This window comes from Ambystoma mexicanum, chromosome 6q, assembly GCF_040938575.1.
Source record: "Ambystoma mexicanum isolate Mex_15411 chromosome 6q, UKY_AmexF1_1, whole genome shotgun sequence".
Classification (NCBI taxonomy): Eukaryota; Metazoa; Chordata; class Amphibia; order Caudata; family Ambystomatidae; genus Ambystoma; species Ambystoma mexicanum.
In genome coordinates this window covers 80,088,690-80,110,213 of record NC_090937.1, presented here as the reverse complement: position 1 = coordinate 80,110,213, position 21,524 = coordinate 80,088,690, and the positions used below count along the sequence as shown (strand labels likewise).

The window sequence follows — 21,524 nt, the reverse complement described above, 5'->3', positions numbered from 1 at the left end:
ACTGTTTCCGTCGGAGGACGAGATCACAGCCATCAAGAGGGCCACAACTCACTTCCTCAGCAGAGAAGTGACCTCGGCCTGGTGGTACCAGCACCTCCTGAGTCTCCTGGCAGCGGTTCTATTAGCGGTCCCCCACACGAGACTCAGGATGAGGAGAATACAGCTGCACTTCGCTGCATCATGGAACTAGAAGCGGGGCTCTCAATCCGAGATGATCAACGTTCCTCCATCTCTCCATCTGGGCTTCACATGGTGGTCCATTGACTTCAGTCTACGGTTGGGCAAGCCCTTCCGGCCTCCCACTCTACAGGTCACGATCACCACAGACTCCTCTCTGGAGTGCTGGGGAGCTTCCCTGGACAATCCATGGCACCTGCACCCGACAGGAGCAAGAGTACAACATCCAACTGGTTAGAACCGAACGCCATCTGGCTAGCGCTCAGGGCGTTCCTGCGACTGATCGAAGGCAGGGTTGTTCTGATCCCGACAGACAACTCGACCAGCATGTAGTATGTCATCAAGCAGGGAGGCACCAGATCCCCCCCAACCCCCGTCTCCCACCCCACCCTGCTGTGCTGACTGGCAATCAGCATGTGGGAATGGGCCCTGGACAACAACATTCACTACATGGCAGTCCACCTTCCGGGGGAATCCAACCTGGAGGTGGACAGGCACAGCAGGTTGGGAGCAGACAATTAAAAGTGGCAGCTAAACGACCTCGCTCTTCAGGAGATCTTCAGCAGATGGGGTCACTCCCAGGTGGACCTCTTTGCCACCTGGCACAACAAGAAGTGCCCTCAGTTCACCTCCTGGCAGGGACAGGGCCCCGGCTCCCTGGGTGACACATTTCAAATTCAGTGGAACGGCATGACAGCGTACGCTTTCCCACCCACTCCGCTGATTCACAGAGTGATTTGCAAGATCAAGAAGTCTCGCCAGCTCAACATCATTCTAATGGCTCCATGGTGGCTAGCCAGGCCATGGTTCTCGGAGTTGCTCAGCCTCTCACAGATGCCACCGATTCACCTTCCAACAGGCCTAGCACATCTTCTGGCGCAGCAGGGGGGCAGGGTCATCTATCCTGCGCCACAGAAGCTGGCCCTCACGGCGTGGTTCCTGAGCAGATCACGCTAAGGCACCTCAGCCTCTCCCAGGCTAATCTGGAGATCATACAGGGCGCAAGGAGCAAGGCTACCAGGGCCCAGTATAAAAGTAAATGGACCAGGTTCTGCCACTGGGCAGACTCCAAGGAAATCGACCCTCTGGCATGTACTTTGGACGATGTGCTCTCCTCCTCAGCGCACCTCGCCCACTCAGGCGTGCAGGTGGATACCTGCCGCACTTACCTCACAGCCATCTGGGCTTACAGGAACTCGAAGGAGGGGGTCTTCTCCTCCAATCCAATCGTCAAACATTTTACAGGATTCGCAAGGCTCTACCCGCCCATCAAGAGGCCACACCTTGTGTGGGACCTAAACATAGTCTTGGGCGCCCTGGCGCACAAACCATTTGAGCCAATGGCGTCCGCGGACATCAGGCTGGTCACCATTAAGTCGGTGAAATCCAGGCGCTGGCCGCCTCAGAACCATATACTACCTTTCACAGGGACAAAGTAGTCCTGCGGACACACCCAGCATTTCTGCCTAAAGTGCAGTCTGCTTTCCATTTAAACGAGGAAATAGTGCTTCCTACCTGTTTTGCCCATGCTAAGGACGAGGCACAGAAAGTTCTGCACTGCCTAGATGTCAGGCGTGCCCTGAAATTCTACCTTGACAGGACCAAGGGCTTCCGCAAGTCAGACACCCTATTTGTCACTTTTGGAGGTGCAAGACTAGGCTATCCGGCCTCCGAGGCCTCCATATCCCGCTGGATGGTCTCTGCCATCAAAGAAGCATACGAGGGGCAGCACAAACCTCTTCTGGCAAACATGCATGCCCACGTAGTCAGGACCAAGGCACCGGCCATCGCCTTCCAGCGCCATGTCCCTTGGCAAGTCATAAGCAAGACGGCCACATGGGCCACTCCCTCGACTACATTACTGTTTGGATGCCGGTTCCAGACTGAATGCGGCTTTCGGACAGGCAGTTCTCAGGAAACTATTTGCTTAGGGAGTTTCTCCTCTCCACCCTGGGGCTACATTCAGTTGTAATTGCCCATGCAGTATGGAGGAAAGGGGGTGGGATGTAAAATTAAATATAAGTTACTCACTGTATTGACTAACGTACTCTTAGTCTCCTTAGTCCCTTTTCCTCCATAAGTCCCACCATCCTCCCTCCAATAATACTGGTGTCATTAGGCGATGTTAATCTATTGTCGACGTGTCTATGGGGAGTGAGGTGTGGTGCGGGAGGGCGGAGTCAGGGCAGCGCATGCTCCCAGGGCCGCACCCCCACGCGCCTCTAAATTTAAAGGGGAAGGTTTTTCTGGTGAAAAAGGTTCTGTCTCCCGTCCCTTGGAAGGGCCGCCCATGCACTATGGAGGAAAGGGGACTAATGTACTCTCATGGGCTCGGGCCCATATCAAATGTCACTCGCATATTGAAACTGTGCTTGTGTGGTGCGGGGGGGCTATGCAGAAAAGCACCGCTCTTCGCACACATGCACAATTCAAACAGGCAGGAGCAGGGCTAAGCTTGCCCCGTAGTCGGACTCCGAGCGGGAGTGGCTCAGACTAGGGAGAGCACTGCCCTCTCCGCCCTAATGGATGAGCCGCTCCTGCCTAAGACATTTATTGGCTATGTGGGCGCTGAGATGTATAATAATCCTAAACCCCCTTTTGTAATGGCTGGTTTGGTTTCTGACCCCCTAATATCCTCAGTCCTCCTCTGTGATAGCAGAGAAGTGGATAGCACAGCCCTCTGAAGAAGTGTCGGTTAGAGAGAAGATCGGAAGGAGAGAGAAAGAGAGAGACAGAGAGACCAGATGTTTTTGCAGCCTGCTAGCTTGCTGCAGGAAGGCAGCAGCGCTGACCGAACCGGCTCGGAGAAGTGGAAAGGAGCCAGGGACTCGCCAGATGGATCTGCAGCCACAACCCTGCTCAAAGCGAGCAGTAGATGAGACGGCAGCAACGAAGCGGAACCCAGTTGAGTCGCATAAGTGGCTCTGCGTCAGACGGAGCCACCACCCCTCCCGAGGAGGGTATACAGTTCTTTTGCCTCGGGATTTTTTATCACGGGACTTTTCATCGCCGTTTTTTTATCGAAAAAGAAATCATATAAAGGGGCATTTGGTGGGTACACCCCCAAAAAAAACTAAAAAAAGATGAGTCTTTTTCGATAAAAAAAGGCGATGAAAAGTCCCGCGACGAAAAATCCCGTGGCAAAATAACATAGAACCCCGAGGAGCACCATGCAGCAGAAAGTAACCTGCAGCTCCAGGGAACTGGGAGGTGGGCTGTGAAGCAAGGGGAGAAAGACGGGCCCCAGAGTGGAGAGACAACATAGAGAAGCCCCAAGATAGAGCACAGACAAACCCCAGTGTTTGGAGCACACAGAGAAGCCCAAATGTGGGGTTGGGGGAGGTCCAAGAGACCCTTGAGATGAGAGAGACCCAAGAAGCCCCATAGTGGGGAGAGCAAGGGAGACAAACCCCAGAGCGAGGAGAAACACGAGAAGCCCCAGAGTGGGGAGAGAGTCGGTCCAAAGAACGGGAATTTCCTGGGAAGTCCTAGAGTAGGGAACAAAAGTGAGACCAGACACAGAGTGGGCAGACCGTGAAGACAACCCAGAAGACAAATAGGAAAGCCACAGAGTAGGGAAAGTATAGCAAAGCCTCAATGGCCAGAGAACCAGTGTGGGGAAAGAGCAGAGCAGAGATTGAGACAAGTCCCAGTGCGGGAGAAAACCAAGAAACCCTAGAGTGGCGCGAGAGAAAGAGCAGAGCCTTAAAGTGGGGAATGACGGGGGGAAAAACATGGTGGGGAGTGGCCATTAGAGGAAGAAACTGAAAGGATATGGTATGGTAAAGAGACTCCAGTGTGGGGGGCAGAAACCAGCTGCTGTGCCTTTATTTCAGGTAGTGGTCCAAAAGTATATCTTTTTATTAGTGGTTTTTATTTTCAGAGGTAGGGAGGGAAACTAGATTATAATAGGTTTCTGGACTGAGGACTACACTCATGTACGACATCCTGACGAGCACCCTTTTACTTGTTGTTTTTAGATGGGGGGGGGTGTAGTCTTATGGACAAATTAGGTCTCTAACTTGGAGAAAGAATGAGTTCAGGTGACATGTCTCCTTTTCAATCTCCTGATTCTGATCTAGCAATAGTCTCAACACCTGAGGGACATTACCAGTTGAGGGTAATGCCCTTTGGGTTAAAGAGTGCACTTGCCACTTTCCAAAGGTTGGCTAACCATGTCTTGAATGGGTTAGATGATTTCTTCATGGCATATCTGGATGATCTTGCCGTTTTCAGCCCTACTTGGGAAGAACATGTCCAACATCTAGGGATTGATATGATATTGCATTTATAATGCACCTATACACAAGTGTTTCAAGCTCTTCAGCCGGCCCAATTGACCATAAAGGATAAGTTGGACACCTCAGGTCTTGAAGGCAAACAATTATAACCTACCTTTTGATAAATGGAAGAGGGAGGCTGAAAGGACCCAACCAGGTAAAATTAAGTTCACAAAGTGGAACAGTTTTACACAAGTAAAAAAGCCATATCATTGCTTGAGGTGTTCTCTCTGGGAGACTTTGGGTAAATCCTGCCTCAGGAGTCATAATCTCTTAATGCAGATCTCAGAAACAGACCCACACTCTGTGGCTTTAGATTAATCCTGGCTGAGTGGCGCCAAGCCACAAAACTCTGCAAAAAAGTACAAGGGGGCCATATAGGGAAATGTGGGCTTTCTACTTCAAAGATTACAACAGAAAATCATTGGCCTTTTACGGGTTCCCCTCTACAGTGCACCTTCAGATGGAGGTGGATCAGATGAAAAATAAATCCCATAATCCATAACCCAAAGAGGGATTTAAGGCCTTCATACAAATCTAGGTGGTACTCTCAACATCACGGCCATTTAACTAATCAACCGCAAAGATTTCAATGGCTGCAAAGACCTCAATTTGGAAAGGGGCAGACAGCCAACTGCAGTAGCAACCCACCCCCAACCGGCCTACTTGCACAGAAGCAATAAACCCTTTGGATTATTGCTGGTGATGGTTCCCAGTTAAGAATTGGATTAAAAACAAACCTAGCAAAATCTCACCAAAGACAGTTGGGTGATCCAAATTGTACAATGTGGTTATTCTCCAAACAATCCTCATAGATCACCCTCCAAAGACCAGTCTAACAAATAACTGTCACTGTCTCAGGAGAAGAAAGCTCTCCTCATGAAAGGAACAGTAGCAAAGTTCCTTAGGTTTCAGCAAGACTAAATCTATTCGCTGGAGAAGGGTACAGACAAAATAGATCCTAGAACTTTGTGTGCCAAATAAGTACATGGAAAGGCACAATGCTGATTGCTAGCTTTTCACTCATTTTTGCATTCTTGGATGGGGCTAGATGTTTTCAGTAGACCTTCTTTACAAGGGTCTCCCTTTCAGGCTCAAATCATCCACAATGTTATTTCAAAGTGTATGGTGGTGATGGCTTCTCACTAAGAAAATGTGGAATTTTATTTTAGTACATCCCTGCCTAGAGGCATCAGAATTGACTTGATGACTAGGAGCAGGAAGCAGCGCTTCGGTTGCCAGGATCGACCAATAGGCAGGAAGAGATCATTCCAAGCATTCCACAAGCACCCTTCCATGTGAGATGAAAACTGAAACTGTCCATTTACATATGACCAATTCTGCTTTAAAATTCATCTGTCTCCCAACTACTTCAGGGATAAAAACGTCAAGTTGCCAGCCATAGTCAGTTGCCACCTCAATAATACACATACACACAGCAAACCATCTGTTACTCGCCACATCTATTTTTATTAGCCTAAGTCTAGTGGCGAGTACAGATTTGGAGCCCTAGTGTTAAAAGGAAGGTTTCTGGAGACTGCAGGTGAGGTTAAATACAAGTTCCTTTATTCAGGGCTTTAGGTAACATCAGTTAGGAACAGGGTAGGACAGGAGCTTGAGTAGAGCCCACTGGCTTCCACCACCCAGGCAACATGGTTCTAATTGCTCAGGCTGGAACCTCTGCAGTCAAATGACAACAGACCAACATTCCAAGCACTCGGGGGACGTTCGCTCCATGACATCAGACCATGACATCACCAGATACATCCTGGCACTGAAACAGGATATAACACATGTCCCATTCCTACACCAATGAAGCAAGGACCAAGAAGACACACCATAACACACCTCCCACTCATGTGGGTCCTGGAGAAGAGGACAACACACATTACACAACGGCTAACATTTGTCTCCCATCTATACCACAACCCGTAGGAGGGAAGGGTAGCAGCGACTCCTCCCGAACCACAGAAGCCGAAATGTATACGATCCCTCCCACCGTGGTTGGCACGGGTTCCTGATTCCAAGTAACAGGTAACCACTAGGCAGCCAGTGGGGGAAGAGGGATTAGGGAGAGGTTGTGGATGGGTAAGGGGGTTGTAGGAAAACCGGAAAGAGGATTAGGGTAACCAGTTGGATAGGACAGGGAATTAGGGAAAGAATATCTTTAGACACACAATCACTCTTAATTGTGACTCTTTGACAACTTGCACAGACCCTTATCTCATGTACTTAACACATAACATTCCTAAACAGACTTGACTTCAATTATAACCGCTCCTGTCCAATCCTGGCGGTATTTGACTTCGTACCTCATTCAAGCAACATAAAACATAAGTGGCATGGACAATGAAATGGCATGATGAATTGGTGAAATTATAACATATACAACATATAAAGAGTGTCTTAATCAGCATTTAGCACATCGGTCCGTACACCTTGTGTCCTCCCTCTCCATGTGTTCACCTCACACACGGAGGATACTAGGTGACCATAACTTCCCTGCATCGGAGCCTGCGTAAGTTACACTGCTCCACAAACCTGTCCCACACTTGTGTGCTGCACATCAACTTGGTTTTCGGAACAGTCACTTATTTCCTAACATGGCCCCATGACAAGTTAATGGCCTGTGTATTCTGAGAATATGCTTGGCATTCAACAACGCCACTTATCTGAGGCTCGGGAGTCTTGTGAGGACTCCTGAGCAAACGTTGTCAAACAGTATCCAACACTGACTCTGCCGGCACTGCAGCAGTTCACAGCCACTCTCCCGTCTCACTGCTGCCGCCTGAGAAGCATCACCGCCGCTGCTTGGGAAGCATTGTTCAGAAGGCTTGCTGCGTTCTAAGCAGATAAAATAAACAAATGCTCCAAGCTTCTCCAAGAGCTTTAGCAACACACTCTGCCATTGCCTCAAACCGTCAATCACCTGGTCCGGGTGCTGGTGCATCTTATCAAGCCAGCCCTGCGTGCCATATGCCCCTAGCAATGACGCCAAGGCTTCTGGGTAATGTAGTCCGGAGACCCAAAATGCGGCAGCGCCAGGGCTTATTAGCTTTCTCTTGATGGCTACGGCCTCAATCAGAGCAGCATGCCCTCACACTCCTAAAACACGCATACCCACATATATTCCCATCCAATGGGAAGACCAGGGTCCAGAGATCCAAACTGGCTAATCTAACTTGCAGGCAGTAGACCTGCACCAGCAATATTACATTCATCACCAACAAGACATGCACAGTACACTTTCTACCTGCTACTGCCACCAGCGGGTCACAAATTGGCCACGTTCCAGCACATACCGCTCCTCATCAGGTTAAATTAATCACCAACAAGAAATGAAGAATGCGCCTTCCATCTGCTGCTGCCACCAGCAGGTCTCAGACCTGCCATGTCTGAGAACAGACTGGCCCACACCAAGCGTGGTACCCGAATCTACTGCACCATGCAAAGTCTAAACTAACTTCAATAACCAGGCTCTAGAAAGAGCACCTAAGGGAAGCGGGGACAGCAGTGTGTATTGGCAGTGCTGTCAAAACTGAGTAATCATAAATAAAAAACACAAAAAAGATGGTGCAGGTGAATATCTCATAAAAAGGCCATACGGAAAAAGCATAGAAGACTGAAGTTAGTGAATGCATGCAGTGTAATTACAAGAGAGGCCCTGGCAGGATACTATGCTAGGCAGATTCAAGACAGGGTCGAATAAATATGAACACCCGGGCGGGGTGCAGAGCCAATCTGGTTCCACAGATCACTGGCTGAAACCAATAATCTCAGCCCGCGTTCCATGGAACACGCCTGCTGCCACCCCACAGCGTCATCTTCCTTCCCTCCCTCCCATTTCTTTTTTTTTCCAATTTCCCAACACTCCTCCATTTCCTCACTTACCCGAGTGTTGCGGCGGCAACACCGGCTGACGCCGCCGCCTCACCGTCTCTCACTCTTCCTGGCCGCCATGTTAATGGAAGAGAGGCTCAGTTCGAATGAAAATCCTTTTTTTTCTTTTCTTTTTAACACCACAAGTTACCAAAGCTGTAACCCGGGGTACTAATGGGCTTCGCTCTGGCCTATAACTTGGGCTGCCGGGCTGTTACCCCCAGTTACAGCCCTTCAATCAGGGTGATAACGCCTTATAAGAAGCTGTCAAGTTCATAATTGGGCACAATGCCCACATGAGGAAAGCCCTGGCAGGAGAGAATACCAGGCAGGTGCAAGTTGTATATATGTTCATATGAAAGAGCTCTGGCAGGAAAGCATATCGGGCATGGTCAAGTTGAACAGTGTATAATACAAAGTGCTTAAGGAAATCCCGATCATAATAAATTAGGAATAGCAAAGCTGTGGAAGCATATTAAGAGGAGAGAAAACCTGGCAGGAGAGTACACCAGGTATTTTTTGTACCAGTTGTATTGTTGATCAAGAGACACTTAAAGAACTGATATTAAAAGGAGCGAAGAGAAATCCAGGGGACTAGAACCACCATCTGAAACAAGGTACTCTGCCCTTCTGGAAAACTTTTTTGTGTTGGAGTTACACATTTCCTTTTTGAGCATTTGTGCACCACTAAAGGCTAAAGATATTTTTCCCTTTTCGCCTTAGAATTGTTTTGTTAGAATGTGAGGGCCAGAATAGTACTTTGGAAACAGAATGTTTTTCTTTGGACATTCGGACAATTGACAGACCCTTCGTTTTGGTTTTAGGTAGGGAAACCCCTCTAGAGCTTTCCCAACCCCCTTTTATTTTAATAAGTCTTTGACCAAAACTATAAACGCCTTTTGTCAGACTCTCATTCCTGGCTCCACACATTACCCACCCACTGACCGCCCATGGTCATGCTAGTCCCTATGTCCATTCCCACCCACTACCTTCTCCCCATACAAAACAATCCCTCCTCACCCGAGATCTGTTTGAGCTAGCTCTATTTAGTTCTGTGAGCAGCCTGCCAGTGTTATTTCAAAGCAGTTTTCTGAGAGCTAATGTCTTAATTGAAGCTGTTAATGTGCTACTTGTGTGATAAAAATGTCTTCACCAAATGTGCCTTCAACCACTTGATTTATTAGAAGTATGTGGGCTCTCACATCGGAAGTCCTGTACAAATTTAAAGCATTGGCAAAGCTAACAGTTCTGGCTTGTGTATAGATATTTGCCAGGCAGTATTATAATTTCCCTTGGTGCTCGCACCATGTTCTAGTTATTGATGTCTTATGTCCGGGGTAATACCATTATGGGAATGCTTGCCAAATGCCTACACTTGCCTACACAAAAGCCAAAACTAGTGGCTTTGTCAATGCTTGTTTTTGGTGCCGTTTGCCATTTTACACTAATGTTACTCAAACAGCGGATGGGTGAAAAGAGCAGCGCTACTGACAACATACAGAACCAAACACATCCCAGGCTAGTTCTGATCCACCTCTGTGTGTGAAGTGGAATGCAAAACCATTTTTTAAAGTTTGGCACTCACCCGCATTCCTTTCCCAGCGAACCTCTGCTCCTCATGCAACAGCCATGGATCAGAGTTGGGTAGCCCCCACCCTTTGTTGAGAGAAACCTTTTAATGTGCATTTTCAGTGGTAGCGTCAGTGCTTTTTGTAGCACTGAAGAAACAAGAGCAGCTTTAAACAAGAATTGGTAATGGTATTGCCTGGCCTTAAGATGGCAACAGCTGGCAAATGTTGCGTTTACCTGGACAAATTATTGCAGTGCTTGGCAAATCCAACAGATGACTGTACAAGAGCCACAACTGTTGACTTTGTCAACGCTTATAAAATCTTAAAATGTGAACTAGGTAGGCCACAGTATTTGCTTTCTCAGTCACAAAAATGGCACATTTCCACAAATCTCCAAAAGATCACAAAAAGTGTATTTCTGTAGCTTTGTGTTGCAATTCTACATAATGGACAGACCACTGTTTCAGAAAGTTCCCTCCAGGTGCATGCATGCATTCCCCCTACTTCTTATTGACCAGTAAGTTTACCTCTCTGATTTATTTTATTTTTATTTTCCTTTTTCTTCTTAGGTTGGATGTGGGGCAATTGGTTGTGAAATGTTGAAAAACTTTGCTCTTCTTGGTGTTGGCAGTGGCCCAGAAAAAGGCTTGGTAAGGTTGCTGCAACCGTAGGGCAGCAAGGTTTGTTGTCCAATCAGAATGTATAGATTTTAATGCATTCTTTTGTGAAAAATTGTTTTTGTGATTTCCGAAACAATTTAGCTTATTTTAAATATTTCCTCTAACACCTTGCAAGTATCTTTGAATGTACTCTCTACACCAGTCCAATGCATTCCAATTTCACATATAAATGTTCAGAATGGAGAGATTAATCTGATAATTTAAAATATTCTAATAATGCTCGCAAAGAATGTGTCTGTGTGCACCCTGGTCTTATTTTATCTCCAAAATTCCATCCAGCATACTGAGAATCACCTTGTAACTTTCTGACCTGAATGCTCGGTGTCACATCAAAGGGATCCTCCAAATCCAAATAGTCCCCCACATCCTTCTCCTCACCTGAGTCCTCTGTAGACCACCCACGCCTCCTGTCTTTCTTCCGTTGGAAGGTCTTCTTCTTCTTATAGAGAAATGGTCTCCCTCGGATGGAAGCCACTGTGTCGCCGAATAAAAAACGGTGAACACAGGACCACCTTCCATGAGCGCCAGAATAAGAGCCGGCTCGAAAAAAGAAAAAGAAACTCTTGAAGAATTCAATCGATGTAACAGTAGGTGCTGTAGTGTAATAAGGACCTTCCTGGTGAAAATGCGGAGATCAGTCTAGCAGGAACTAAGGCAAAGCAAGCCTGAGCTCACAGTCTGGAACCGGTAAACCGGAAGACAAAGAAACAACAAAGCAATCAGGTAAGTAACAGGTCCAAATAGGAGGAGGAAGGTAGAGCAAAATGCCGGAACAAGGGAAATAGAAAGAAAGACCGCAAGAAGACCATAAGAAAGGAAGGAAGAAAACGGTAACAGAAAAGCAAGGGGCGCGGAACGGACCGCAGAGAGACGAAGAGGAGCGAGCAGCAGGAGACACAGAAACAAGTGAGGCCGCAGTAAAAACAGCGGCAGAAGGCGCACAGACGCAGCACGGAAAAAACCAGGGCAGGAGAATCAAGAAAGCAGAGGGCAGCAGCGGCTGCAAGAGGAAATAACAAGGGAGCGTATAACCCAAAGTGAAAGCAAAGCTCCAAACGGGGTTGCAACGCGAAGCGGAAACCGGTGGCAGGGCTAAAATAGGAAACAGGAAGATACGGCCAGAAAGACTAGATCGTCACAGGGAAGTACGTAATGAACGTAAAGGGTAATTCAGTGGCGGTGTAAACGCCAGGCATGCCACAAGTGCCAGGATGGCAGACGCGTGACAGTTTCTCCCTACTTACGGAGAAGTAGTATGCACACTGGTCACCTGACCACCCACTGAAACTCTGGCCCAGGCTCCTGCATGTCCAGTTTCCCCCGTACTGCATCTGGGCTCCCCCAGCGCTTAAGGGTCTGTATCTGCAACCCTACAATCTCGCTGCATTTATAAGCCACCCTCCGGCAGCACTTATTGAGCTACCTGCACTTCTCCATCTTCCCTCCTCCCCGCACTTGCCGATCCAAATGACACAAGGCCTAGTAAGATAGCTGTTTTATCCTTCTTCTGTCGCCCCTTCTTTTCTTGTCACGCCTAGAAACACTTGTGTACAAGCGCGTTGCAAATGACTTATCATAGTATCTTCAGTGATTTTTTTTTTTTTTTAATCTGCCTAACAGAATTAATGACAGAGGGCTTTATTTCTCTTCTTCAGTGTTTTATAGTACCTTAAGATTAATGTAAAAATGATTTGCGGTTTTGGGTATTTCACAATTGTTCTATTTTTATATCTATGTATTACTTCAGTGTACTAATGTTTTGTTTCTCTCAAGTTGCATGAAGCTGCCAAGGGGAGGTCACATCAGGTGGATTGTCAAATAAAGAAACAAAATCCTGAACATCTTGTCTGTTCACCATGTACATGCCAAAGACTTTGCTCGCTCCAATCTTTCTACCTACAACTGTTTCCAATATATAGGCACAGACTACATTTTGGATCTCTACATCTGTTGCTCTTAAAACTATTGTTTTGCATTTTTCAGAACCATTGTCTGCTCCTTCGGCAGTAAGTCGTTCTTTCTGCTGGTTCCTTTAAATTTGAAAAATTCCTTAAGCCTCACTCATGTCAAAAGGTGTACATCAAGAGGTTGCTTAGAGACGGAAACCTTTGCAGTGATATTGCTCACTTTCCATTCTCTCCCCCTCCTCCTCATTCTTCTACTCCTCGTCCCCTTCTCCTCGTCACCATTGCCTCATCCCCATCTCCTCCTCGTCATCTCCTCCTTCTTGTCCTCCTACTCCTCCTTGTTGTCGTCCTCCTTGTCATCTTCCTTGTTGTCCTTGTCCTCCTTGTCATCGTCCTTGTCGTCTTCTTGCTCTTCCTGGTCACCCTGCTCTTCCTCCTTCTCCTCTTCCCCCTCATCCTTCTCCTCCTCCAGGTCACCCTCCTCCTCCAGGTTGTCGTCCTCCTCCTCCTCCTCCCCCTCCCTGGTCACCCTCCTCCATCTGGTCACCCTCCTTCCTCTCCTTATCACCCTCCCCCTCCTCCTGGTTGGCCTTTTTTGCTTCTCTCCCCTTCTCTTCTCCCTCCCTCTCATTCTTCTCCTCCTCGTCCCCATCTCCTCGTCCCCAACCCCTTCGTGTCCTCCTCCTACTCCTCCTCCTTGTCATCATCCTCCTTGTCGTCCTTCTTGTCATTATCCTTGTCGTCCTCTTCTGGTCGCCTTCCTCTTCCTCCTCCTTCCCTTCCTGCTCCTCCTCCTCCTGGTCGCCTTCTACATTGTCCTCCTGGTTGCCTTCTTCCTTCTCCTCCTGGCTGCCCTCTTCCTTCTCCTCCTGGCCGCCCTCTTCCTTCTCCTCCTGGTCGCCCTCTTCCTTCTCCTCCTGGTCGCCCTCTTCCTTCTCCTCCTGGTCGCCCTCCTCCTTCTCCTCCTGGTCGCCCTCCTCCTTCTCCTCCTGGTCGCCCTCCTCCTTCTCCTCCTGGTCGCCGCCCTCCTTCTCCTCCTGGTCGCCCTCCTCCTTCTCCTCCTGGTCGCCCTCCTCCTTCTCCTCCTGGTGGCCCTCCTCCTGGTGGCCCTCCTCCTGGTGGCCCTCCTCCTAGTCGCCCTCCTCCTAGTCGCCCTCCTTGTTGCCCTCCTCCTCGCGTTCCTCATTGTCACCCTCCTCCTTTCCCTCCTCGTTGCCCTCCTTCTCCTGGTCTCCCTCCTCCTGGTTGCCCTCTTACCCCCCCTCCTGATTGTACTCTTCCTCATCCCCCTACTCTTCACCTCCTCTTCCCGTCCTTCTCCTCCTCCCCTCCTCCTGGTCGCCTTCCTCCTCCCTCTCCTGGTTGCCCTTCCCCTCCTGGTCACCCTCCTCCAACTCCTCCCCCTCACCCTCCTCCAACTCCTCCCCCTCCTGGTCACCCTCCTCCTCCCCCCTCCTCTGCCTGGTTGCCCAGCTTCCTCTGCCTGGTTGCCCCCCCTCCTCTGCCTAGTTGCCCCTCCTCCTTCTGGTTGCCCCCCTCCTCTGCCTGGTTGTCCCCCCTCTGCGGCCTGGTTGCCATCCCCATCCTCGTCGTCTTCCCCTCCTCCTCCTTCTCTTCCCTTCCTCCTCCTTCTCTTCCCCTCCTCCTCCTTCTCTCTTCCCTCCTCCTCCTTCTTTCGTCCCCCCTCCTCCTCCTCCTTCTCTTCCCCCTCATCCTCCTTCTCTTCTCTTCCCCCTCATCCTCCTTCTCCTTCTCTTCCTCCTGGTCATCCTGGTGGCCCTCCCCCTGGTGGCCCTCCTCCTGGCCACCCTTCTCCTCCTCCTCCTTCTCCTCCTCTTCCTGGTCCCCCTCCTCCTCCTCCTGCCTCTGCCTCCTTCTCCTCCTGGTCCACCACCACCTTCTCCTCCTGGTCCCCCACTAACAACTCCTCCTCCTAGTCGCCCTCCCCCTTCTCCTCCTGCTTGCCCTCCTCCTTCTCACCCTCCTCCTACTCGCCCTCCTCCTTCTCCTCCCTGTCACCCTCTTACTCCACCTCCTCCTGACTGCACTCTTCCTCCTCCCTTTCCCCCTCCTGAAAGCCCTCCTCCCCATCCCCCTCCCCCTCTTGGAAGCCCTCCCACCCCCCCCCTTGGAAGCCCTCCCACCCCCCCCCCATTGGAAGCCCTCCTACCCCCCCCCCCCCCTGGTCACCTTTCTCCTCTCCCTCCTGGTCACCTTTCTCCTCTCCCTCCTGGTCACCTTTCTCCTCTCCCTCCTGGTCACCTTTCTCCTCTCCCTCCTGGTCGCCTTTCTCCTCTCCCTACTGGATGCCTTCCTCTTCTCTTCCCCTGGTCGACCTCCTATTCTCTTCCCCTGGTCGACCTCCTATTCTCTTCCCCTGGTCGCCCTCTTCCTTTCTTCCTCCTAGTCGCCCTCTTATTCCACCTCTTCCTCCACCTCCTCCTGGTCACCCTCTTTTTCCTCCTCCTTCTCCCCCTCCTCCCCCCCTCCTCCTTCCCTTCCTGGTCGCCCTCCTCCTCCTCCTGGTTGCCCTCCTCCTCCTGGTTGTCCTCCTTCTCCTCCTAGTCGCCTTCTTATTCCACCTCCTCCTGACTGCACACTTCCTCCTCCACCTCCTCCTTCTCCTCCTGGAATTGAAGCCTCCCTCCTGGAAGCCCTCCTCCTCCTCCCCCTCCTTGTCGCCCCCCTCCTGCTCCTCCTCCTGGTCGCCCCCCTCCGCCTTCTCCTCCTGGTCATCGTCCTCCTCCTCCTTCCCCTGCTGGATGCTCTACTCCCCCCCTCCTGGATGCCCTATACCCCCCCTCCTACATTCCCTATTCCCCCCCCCTAGATGCCCTATTCCCCCCCCTCCTGGATGCCTTACTCCCCCCTCCTGAATGCCTTACTCCCCCCTCCTGAATGCCTTACTCCCCCCTCCTGAATGCCTTACTCCCCCCTCCTGAATGCCCTACTCCCCCCTCCTGAATGCCCTACTCCCCCCTCCTGGATGCCCTACCCCTCTCCTGGCAGCCCCCCCCTCCCGGCAACCCTCCTCCTCCCCCTTCCCCTGGTCGCCCTAGTTCTCTTTCTCCCTCTTGGTCTACCTAGTCCTCTTTCTCCCTCTTGGTCGCCCTCCTCCTTTTTCTCCCTCTTGGTCGCCCTCCTCCTTTTTCTCCCTCTTGGTCGCCCTCCTCCTTTCTTCCTCTTGGACGCCGCCCTCCTCCTTTCTTCCTCTTGGTCGCCCTCCTCCTCTTTCTTCCTCTTGGTCGCCCTCCTCCTCTTTCTTCCTCTTGGTCGCCCTCCTCCTCTTTCTTCCTCTTGGTCGCCCTCCTCCTCCTCCTCTTCTTTCTCTGCTTGATCGCTGTTGGGGAGAATTCTCATTCTATGGCTAATTTCCCTTACCTATAGAGTCCCCCAGCAGCTTTGCTGGATTTGAAGGGTTGGTTTCTTTTTACCTGCTAAGAGTGAGACTCTTTTTCCCACTCTTAGGCATTTTTGCTATGTGTGTTCTAGGCTATTTTTGTGTTTAATGCCTATGGGATTTTCTCTCACCCATAGGAACCATCTTTATGCACAAATGTCACACAGCACCCTCCGTACAGTGACACAGGGGTGTCGTAGCAACCTCCCAAACATAGACTCGATACCCTGGGACTGACTACTGTCTCGCAGGGCATGTAAAGTCCCCATTGACTTTACTAGTCAATTGTTATGAACTTAACCAGTACACCCCATCTTAACATGGAAGTACTGGAAGGCGTTAATAGTTTTTCCCCTAGATTGATTTTCGAGGGGGTACCTTAAAGTCCCTCTCTACAAAGTTTCTGGCTGGTGGCAGTGGTTACTACCTTTTATATTCGACCGCGAATATTTTCCTATGGGATTTTCCCATTGTTCGAGGTTACCACTTTTACTGATAGCCTCTAACATACCGCCGGTTTATTTTATTATGAACTTGACTTCGGTAGGTTTTATTTGCCAGAACTTTGATAAAACTTCTTTCTCGAGTCTTACTCCATTTTCCTAACCCAGGTCGGGGATCCTTTGTTCTCTCTTTTGGCGGGCTTCTGCCCAGAAGCCACCCGTTTGGCGCCTCTGAGTCTGGGGTGGGTCTGTTGTTTGGGAGGTGGGTAGAACCCCTGGACAGAGTTGCCACAGCAACTCAGGTCGCACTCTAACCTGATAGGCTGGAGGGTCTCCCGCCAAGAAGACCACTCCACTGTGTGAGTGACAGCCAAGCTGTATGAATGGGTCTCTTTCTTCATAAAAGCAGGGTCCTGAGGACTGGAAGAGCAAGACATCGCCACTGGAACTACGGAACCGAAGGGGGGAGAAGCCACAGACCTCTTCAGCATCTACACCACCGGTGAAACCCTGCCGGATAGTCTCACCACTTTTCTTCCACACGACGAGAGGAGATCTGTATCGAAAGAGTCTTCTTCCTTTGAGCTGGTGGGGTCAACCAGTTCACCTATCGCTTCCTCCGACCTGCCTTGGTCGAATCGACAGTGCGCAGCGCTTGGAGACCAGATAGCCAGGCAGCTATCGACCCGGACCGCGATTAAAAGGAGCGTACCTTTTAAACTTCGTTTGGCAGCACTGCGACTGGTTTCTTCCCTGGGTAGTGCAGCTACTTGCGAACCTTCCTCCACGACGAGAGCCTCTCTTCCTCTGCTGGACCCCTCGACCTGTAAAGACTACCAGGAGCAACCGCCACCGCAGGAGCCACTTCTCCACGTTTAAGGTACATTGTTCCGCCAGGCCGCCCTTTCGAGGGGATTGGGTCCTCCGACGTATTCCATATCTATGACAGTAATCACCACAGCTGTGCTGCTTCGGAAAATTTTCTGCATCCTGCGTCGATGACGTCGATGCGCCGTCCTCGAGGACCTCGGCCGATGGCCGACGTCACAGGATGTTAGAAGTAGGACGCACGACACCCGTAGCCTCAGTTCCGTTTTTTCCACGAACGTGTTCGCTTCGTGAATCTCGATACGCCTCGACTCTTTGGAGTTTCTGTTGTTCATCTCGGTTCTTCGAACCTGTTTGTTTGTGAAGTTATGGTTTGTGAAGATGTCTACCTCGCCTTCCACACTGCGTCCTGGCTTGAAGAATTGCGGGGACTGTGGGTCCAAGATGTCGGTCACGGACTCGCACGACGCCTGCCTCTGGTGCCTTGGGGAGGCCCATGACACGGATGACTGTGTCGACTGCCAGTCGCTCACGTCGAAAGCCTTGCGGGAGCGCAAGAAGAAGTTATCGGTAGGTAAGGTGTCCAAGCCCCGGAAGTCAAGGTCTGTGGGGCTTTCGACGGACGACTCGAGGGGCAACTCACCGCGTCGTCGTCAGAAGTCCAGTGGGTCTCGGTTCCGGAGTCGGTCTCGCCACTCCTCTGCCTCTTCGAGGAACTCCCGGAAGCGCCGTCATCGGTCGCCTTCCCGTCCTCATCCGAGGACTCCGCCCGTCGGGGGGTCGCTTACCCCACCAAGCATGCGACACCGGAGGAATGGGCTTCCTTCGGGAAGAAAATGTTGGCGATTCTTGAGTCGCAGGGCACTGGTTCGTCCGCGCCTCTGAGTGGGGTCGGTCGTGATCAGCCGAGAGACGCCGCTCGCACGCCTTTGGGCTCGGGTGGTCGTCACGATTCGCGGGAAAGGTCCCGCTCGAACAAGGGGAATCGTTCTCGACATGCCCGGTCCATGTCCCGGTCCTCGACGTGCTCGAGACCGCGTGAACCTGTGAAGTCTTCGAGGAAGCCTGTGGCGCCGAGGTAATCGACGGACTCTCGAGGACGTCGTCGACGCCTTCGAAGGACACGCTAGGGGCTCTGCCTTCGAGGCCTGTGTCGACGCCATCGATGCTGTCGGCGCCGCGTCTGTCGTCGATGCCCCTTCTCTCGACGCCGCGCAGATTCACTCAACGCCTTTCGGGGCTGTGTCGACAGGGGTACCCCATGGCTCGGGGGAACCACCTAGAAAGGCTCTGGCCAAGATCAAGCATGGCTTTGGTTCCAGTTCAGTGCCTTCTTAACGCCATCTGGAATTCATTTCAGAGGTGGATGAAGGCTCTGATGATGGATGGTGCCAGACACAGTGCCTGACGAGATTCTCTCAGGCCATAGCTAGTTTGAGGACCTGAGGCAGTCCCTGCATGATGCTAGTGGGCTGGACACCTCTCCGGAGGTGGAGTTTTGGAGGCCTGAGCCTCGCATTCATGCCGATTCTTCGTACCGGCGCCTTATGTCACGGGTCACTGAGTACTTAGGATGGTCTGCTCCCCCAGGGGAGTTTGTTTAGGATGACCTTACGGATATCCTCGACATTGGTCCACCAACTGACCCGGTACTGCTGTTTCATATGGCTCTTCAGAGGAGGGTGGCGGCGGCTTGGACTGCTCTGTAGAGTCTCCCGGCAGTGAGCAAGTCTTTGCCGCGAAAATACCACCCAACCAGTAGTGACCCCTGCTACTTGCCCAAGCACCCTACTATGGAGAGTTTGGTGGTGCAGGCGGCTACGGCCCCGGCAAAGCAGGCGTGGTACCCTACCATCCCTCCTGATAGGGACGACAAGCGTTTTGACGGCTGGGCAAAGAAAATGTTTTCTGCAGGGGGTATGGCGCTTCAGGCGGCCAACTCCATTTGTGCCTTGTCTCGTTTCACACACACTATGTAGAACTGTGTTTCCTTGGCGGCTGAACATATTCCCGAAGGGGATGAACGGGATGGTTTCCTTGCCATGGTTCAGGATGGAAAGGATGCTATGTGTGAGGCTGTTCAGTCGGGTTTGGACATGGCAGATTGCGTCAGCCGGTCCATGGCGGCGAGCACCGTGATACGCAGGTTTGCGTGGTTGCGGAAGTCGGGGTTTGCTCCTGATGTGCAGGCCCGGCTCCTCAACATGCCCTTTGACGGGGAACATCTTTTTGGCAGCAAGGCTGACGAGAGCCTTGAGAGGTTGCAGACCTCAAAAGCTGCAGCAAAGTCGTTGGGCGCTGCAGTTCGACAACCTCCGCCTTTTCGTTCTAGGGGACAGCAATGGAGGGGAGGTTCCTTTCGTTATTACTCATCCTTTGGTAAAGCGAGAGGAGCTGCCAGCCAAAGGGGCCACCGTAGGAGTGCCAAAGGTGGAAAACAAGGTACTTGAGGTGCCAAGGCAGCTCGGGCTGTTGCCTCTTTGCCCTCAGGCAGCGCCGCAGCCGCTTCAGCTCAGTCATGAGGCCATGTCCCATGGTTTGCCGGTTGGGGGAAGGCTGGCGCAGCATCTTGCAGAGTGGTGCGCCATTACTTCAGATGTGTGGGTGCTGGAGATCATAACCCACGGCTCCTGCCTTCCTTTCCGGCAGAGGCCTTGAGACAATCCACCGGGGAATCTCTCTTTGAAGAGTCTGGATCCGTTCCTTGCACAGGAAATTCAATCCCTGCTGGAGAAAGGCGCCGTAGAACTGGTGCCTGTAGCGGAGAGGAACAAGGGATGGTATTCCCCTTATTTTTTGATTTCCAAGAAAGACGGGGGATTGAGACCCATCATGGACTTGCACGGTTTGAACAAACTCCTCAGAGAGGACAAGTTCAAGATGGTTACGCTTTCTCAGGTCCTCCAGGCCCTTCAACTTCAGGACTGGTTGGTGTCTCTCGACTTCAAGGACGCTTATTTTCATGTGCCGATCCATCCGAAGCACAAGAAGTACCTGAGGTTTGCGGTTGGCGACTCGCACTTTCAGTTTTGGGTCCTGCCATTCGGATTGACCTCCGCCCCGAGGGTCTTCACCAAGCTCATGGTAGTGGTGGCAGTTCACCTCAGGAAAGGGGGGATTCACGTCTACCCCTACCTGGACGATTGGTTGATCAGGGCGCGCTCTCCCGAGCAAGTCCTGGATCATCTGTCAGTCACCTGCCACTCCCTCCACAAGCTAGGCTTCTACCTCAACTTAAAGAAGTCCCATTTGACACCAACTCAGGGGCTCCAGTACATCGGAGCAGTGCTCGACACGTCCCTGGGGCAGTGTTTTCCTTCAGCAGATGATGCATAAGTTTCAACTTGCCCAGCGTTCGCGTTCTTGAGACTGCTCGGCCTCATGGCATCCTGCATTCTTCTGGTGCCAGAGGCCAGGTTGCGGATGAGATCTTTGCAATGCGCACTCAAGCTCCAGTGGTCTCAGTCCTCCGGCAGGATGTCGGACCATGTTCAGGTGCCATCTTCGGTCGCCCAGGACATTCTATGGTGGGCCGACGAAGGCAATCTGATGAGTGGGGCTCCATTTTGGCTGCCCTGGCCGGAGGTGACAATCGTGACGGACGCATCCCTCACGGGATGGGGAGCTCATGCCAACGAGTTGACAGCGGTCGTCGGTCTCCGTCGGAGTCCAGACTCCATATCAATCTGTTGGAGCTGAGGGCCGTCAGGCTAGCCCTGAAGGCTTTTCTGCCGACTGTGCGAGGAAAGAATGTCCTGATCCTGACGGACAACACGGTGGCCATGCACTACCTCAACAAAAAGGGGGGGGCAGGGTCACTTCCTCTGTGCAGGGAGGCAATGCAGCTCTGGTTCTGGGCAATCCAGCAGGAAGTTTCGATCTCGGCAGTTCATCTGGCAGGAGACGAAAACGAGACGGCGGATGCTCTGAGCAGGCAGAGCGCAATCTCTCACGAGTGGGAGTTAGCTCAGGAGATTCTCCTGGAGATCTTCGCCCTTTGGGGGACCCCTCAAGTGGATCTCTTCGCCTCCAGTGTCAACCAGAAGTGCGAGAGGTTCTGCTCGTGGGAATTTCCTCCAAACGGAGCCTTAGGAGACGTGTTTGTGGTAGAGTGGTCCTTCCCACTGCTGTATGTGTTTCCTCCGGTCCCTGTCATCACGCAAGTACTGCGGAGGTTACGGAGGTTCGGTTCCCGGATGATCCTCATTGCTCCGGCATGGGCCCGGAGGACGTGGTACCCGGACCTTCTTGACTTGTCCATCTGCCCTCCACGTCGTCTTCCCTACCGAGACGATCTGCTCTCACGGGAGGGGGTCAGGCTCTCCATCCAGAGGTCAGGTTTCTGAAAGGTTGAAGTAT

At 51.4% G+C, this 21,524-nt stretch overlaps 1 protein-coding gene across 2 annotated transcripts in view; it reads left to right on the top strand.

The window, feature by feature from the left end:
- Positions 1-21,524, top strand: part of UBA6 (ubiquitin like modifier activating enzyme 6) — a 1,607,755-nt gene that overhangs the window by 752,024 nt on the left and 834,207 nt on the right. For both annotated transcript variants that reach the window (XM_069630498.1, XM_069630497.1), the window contains exon 17: positions 10,477-10,557. In XM_069630498.1, the coding sequence (XP_069486599.1) occupies positions 10,477-10,557 (81 nt within the window). The remainder of the gene's footprint in view (positions 1-10,476; positions 10,558-21,524) is intronic.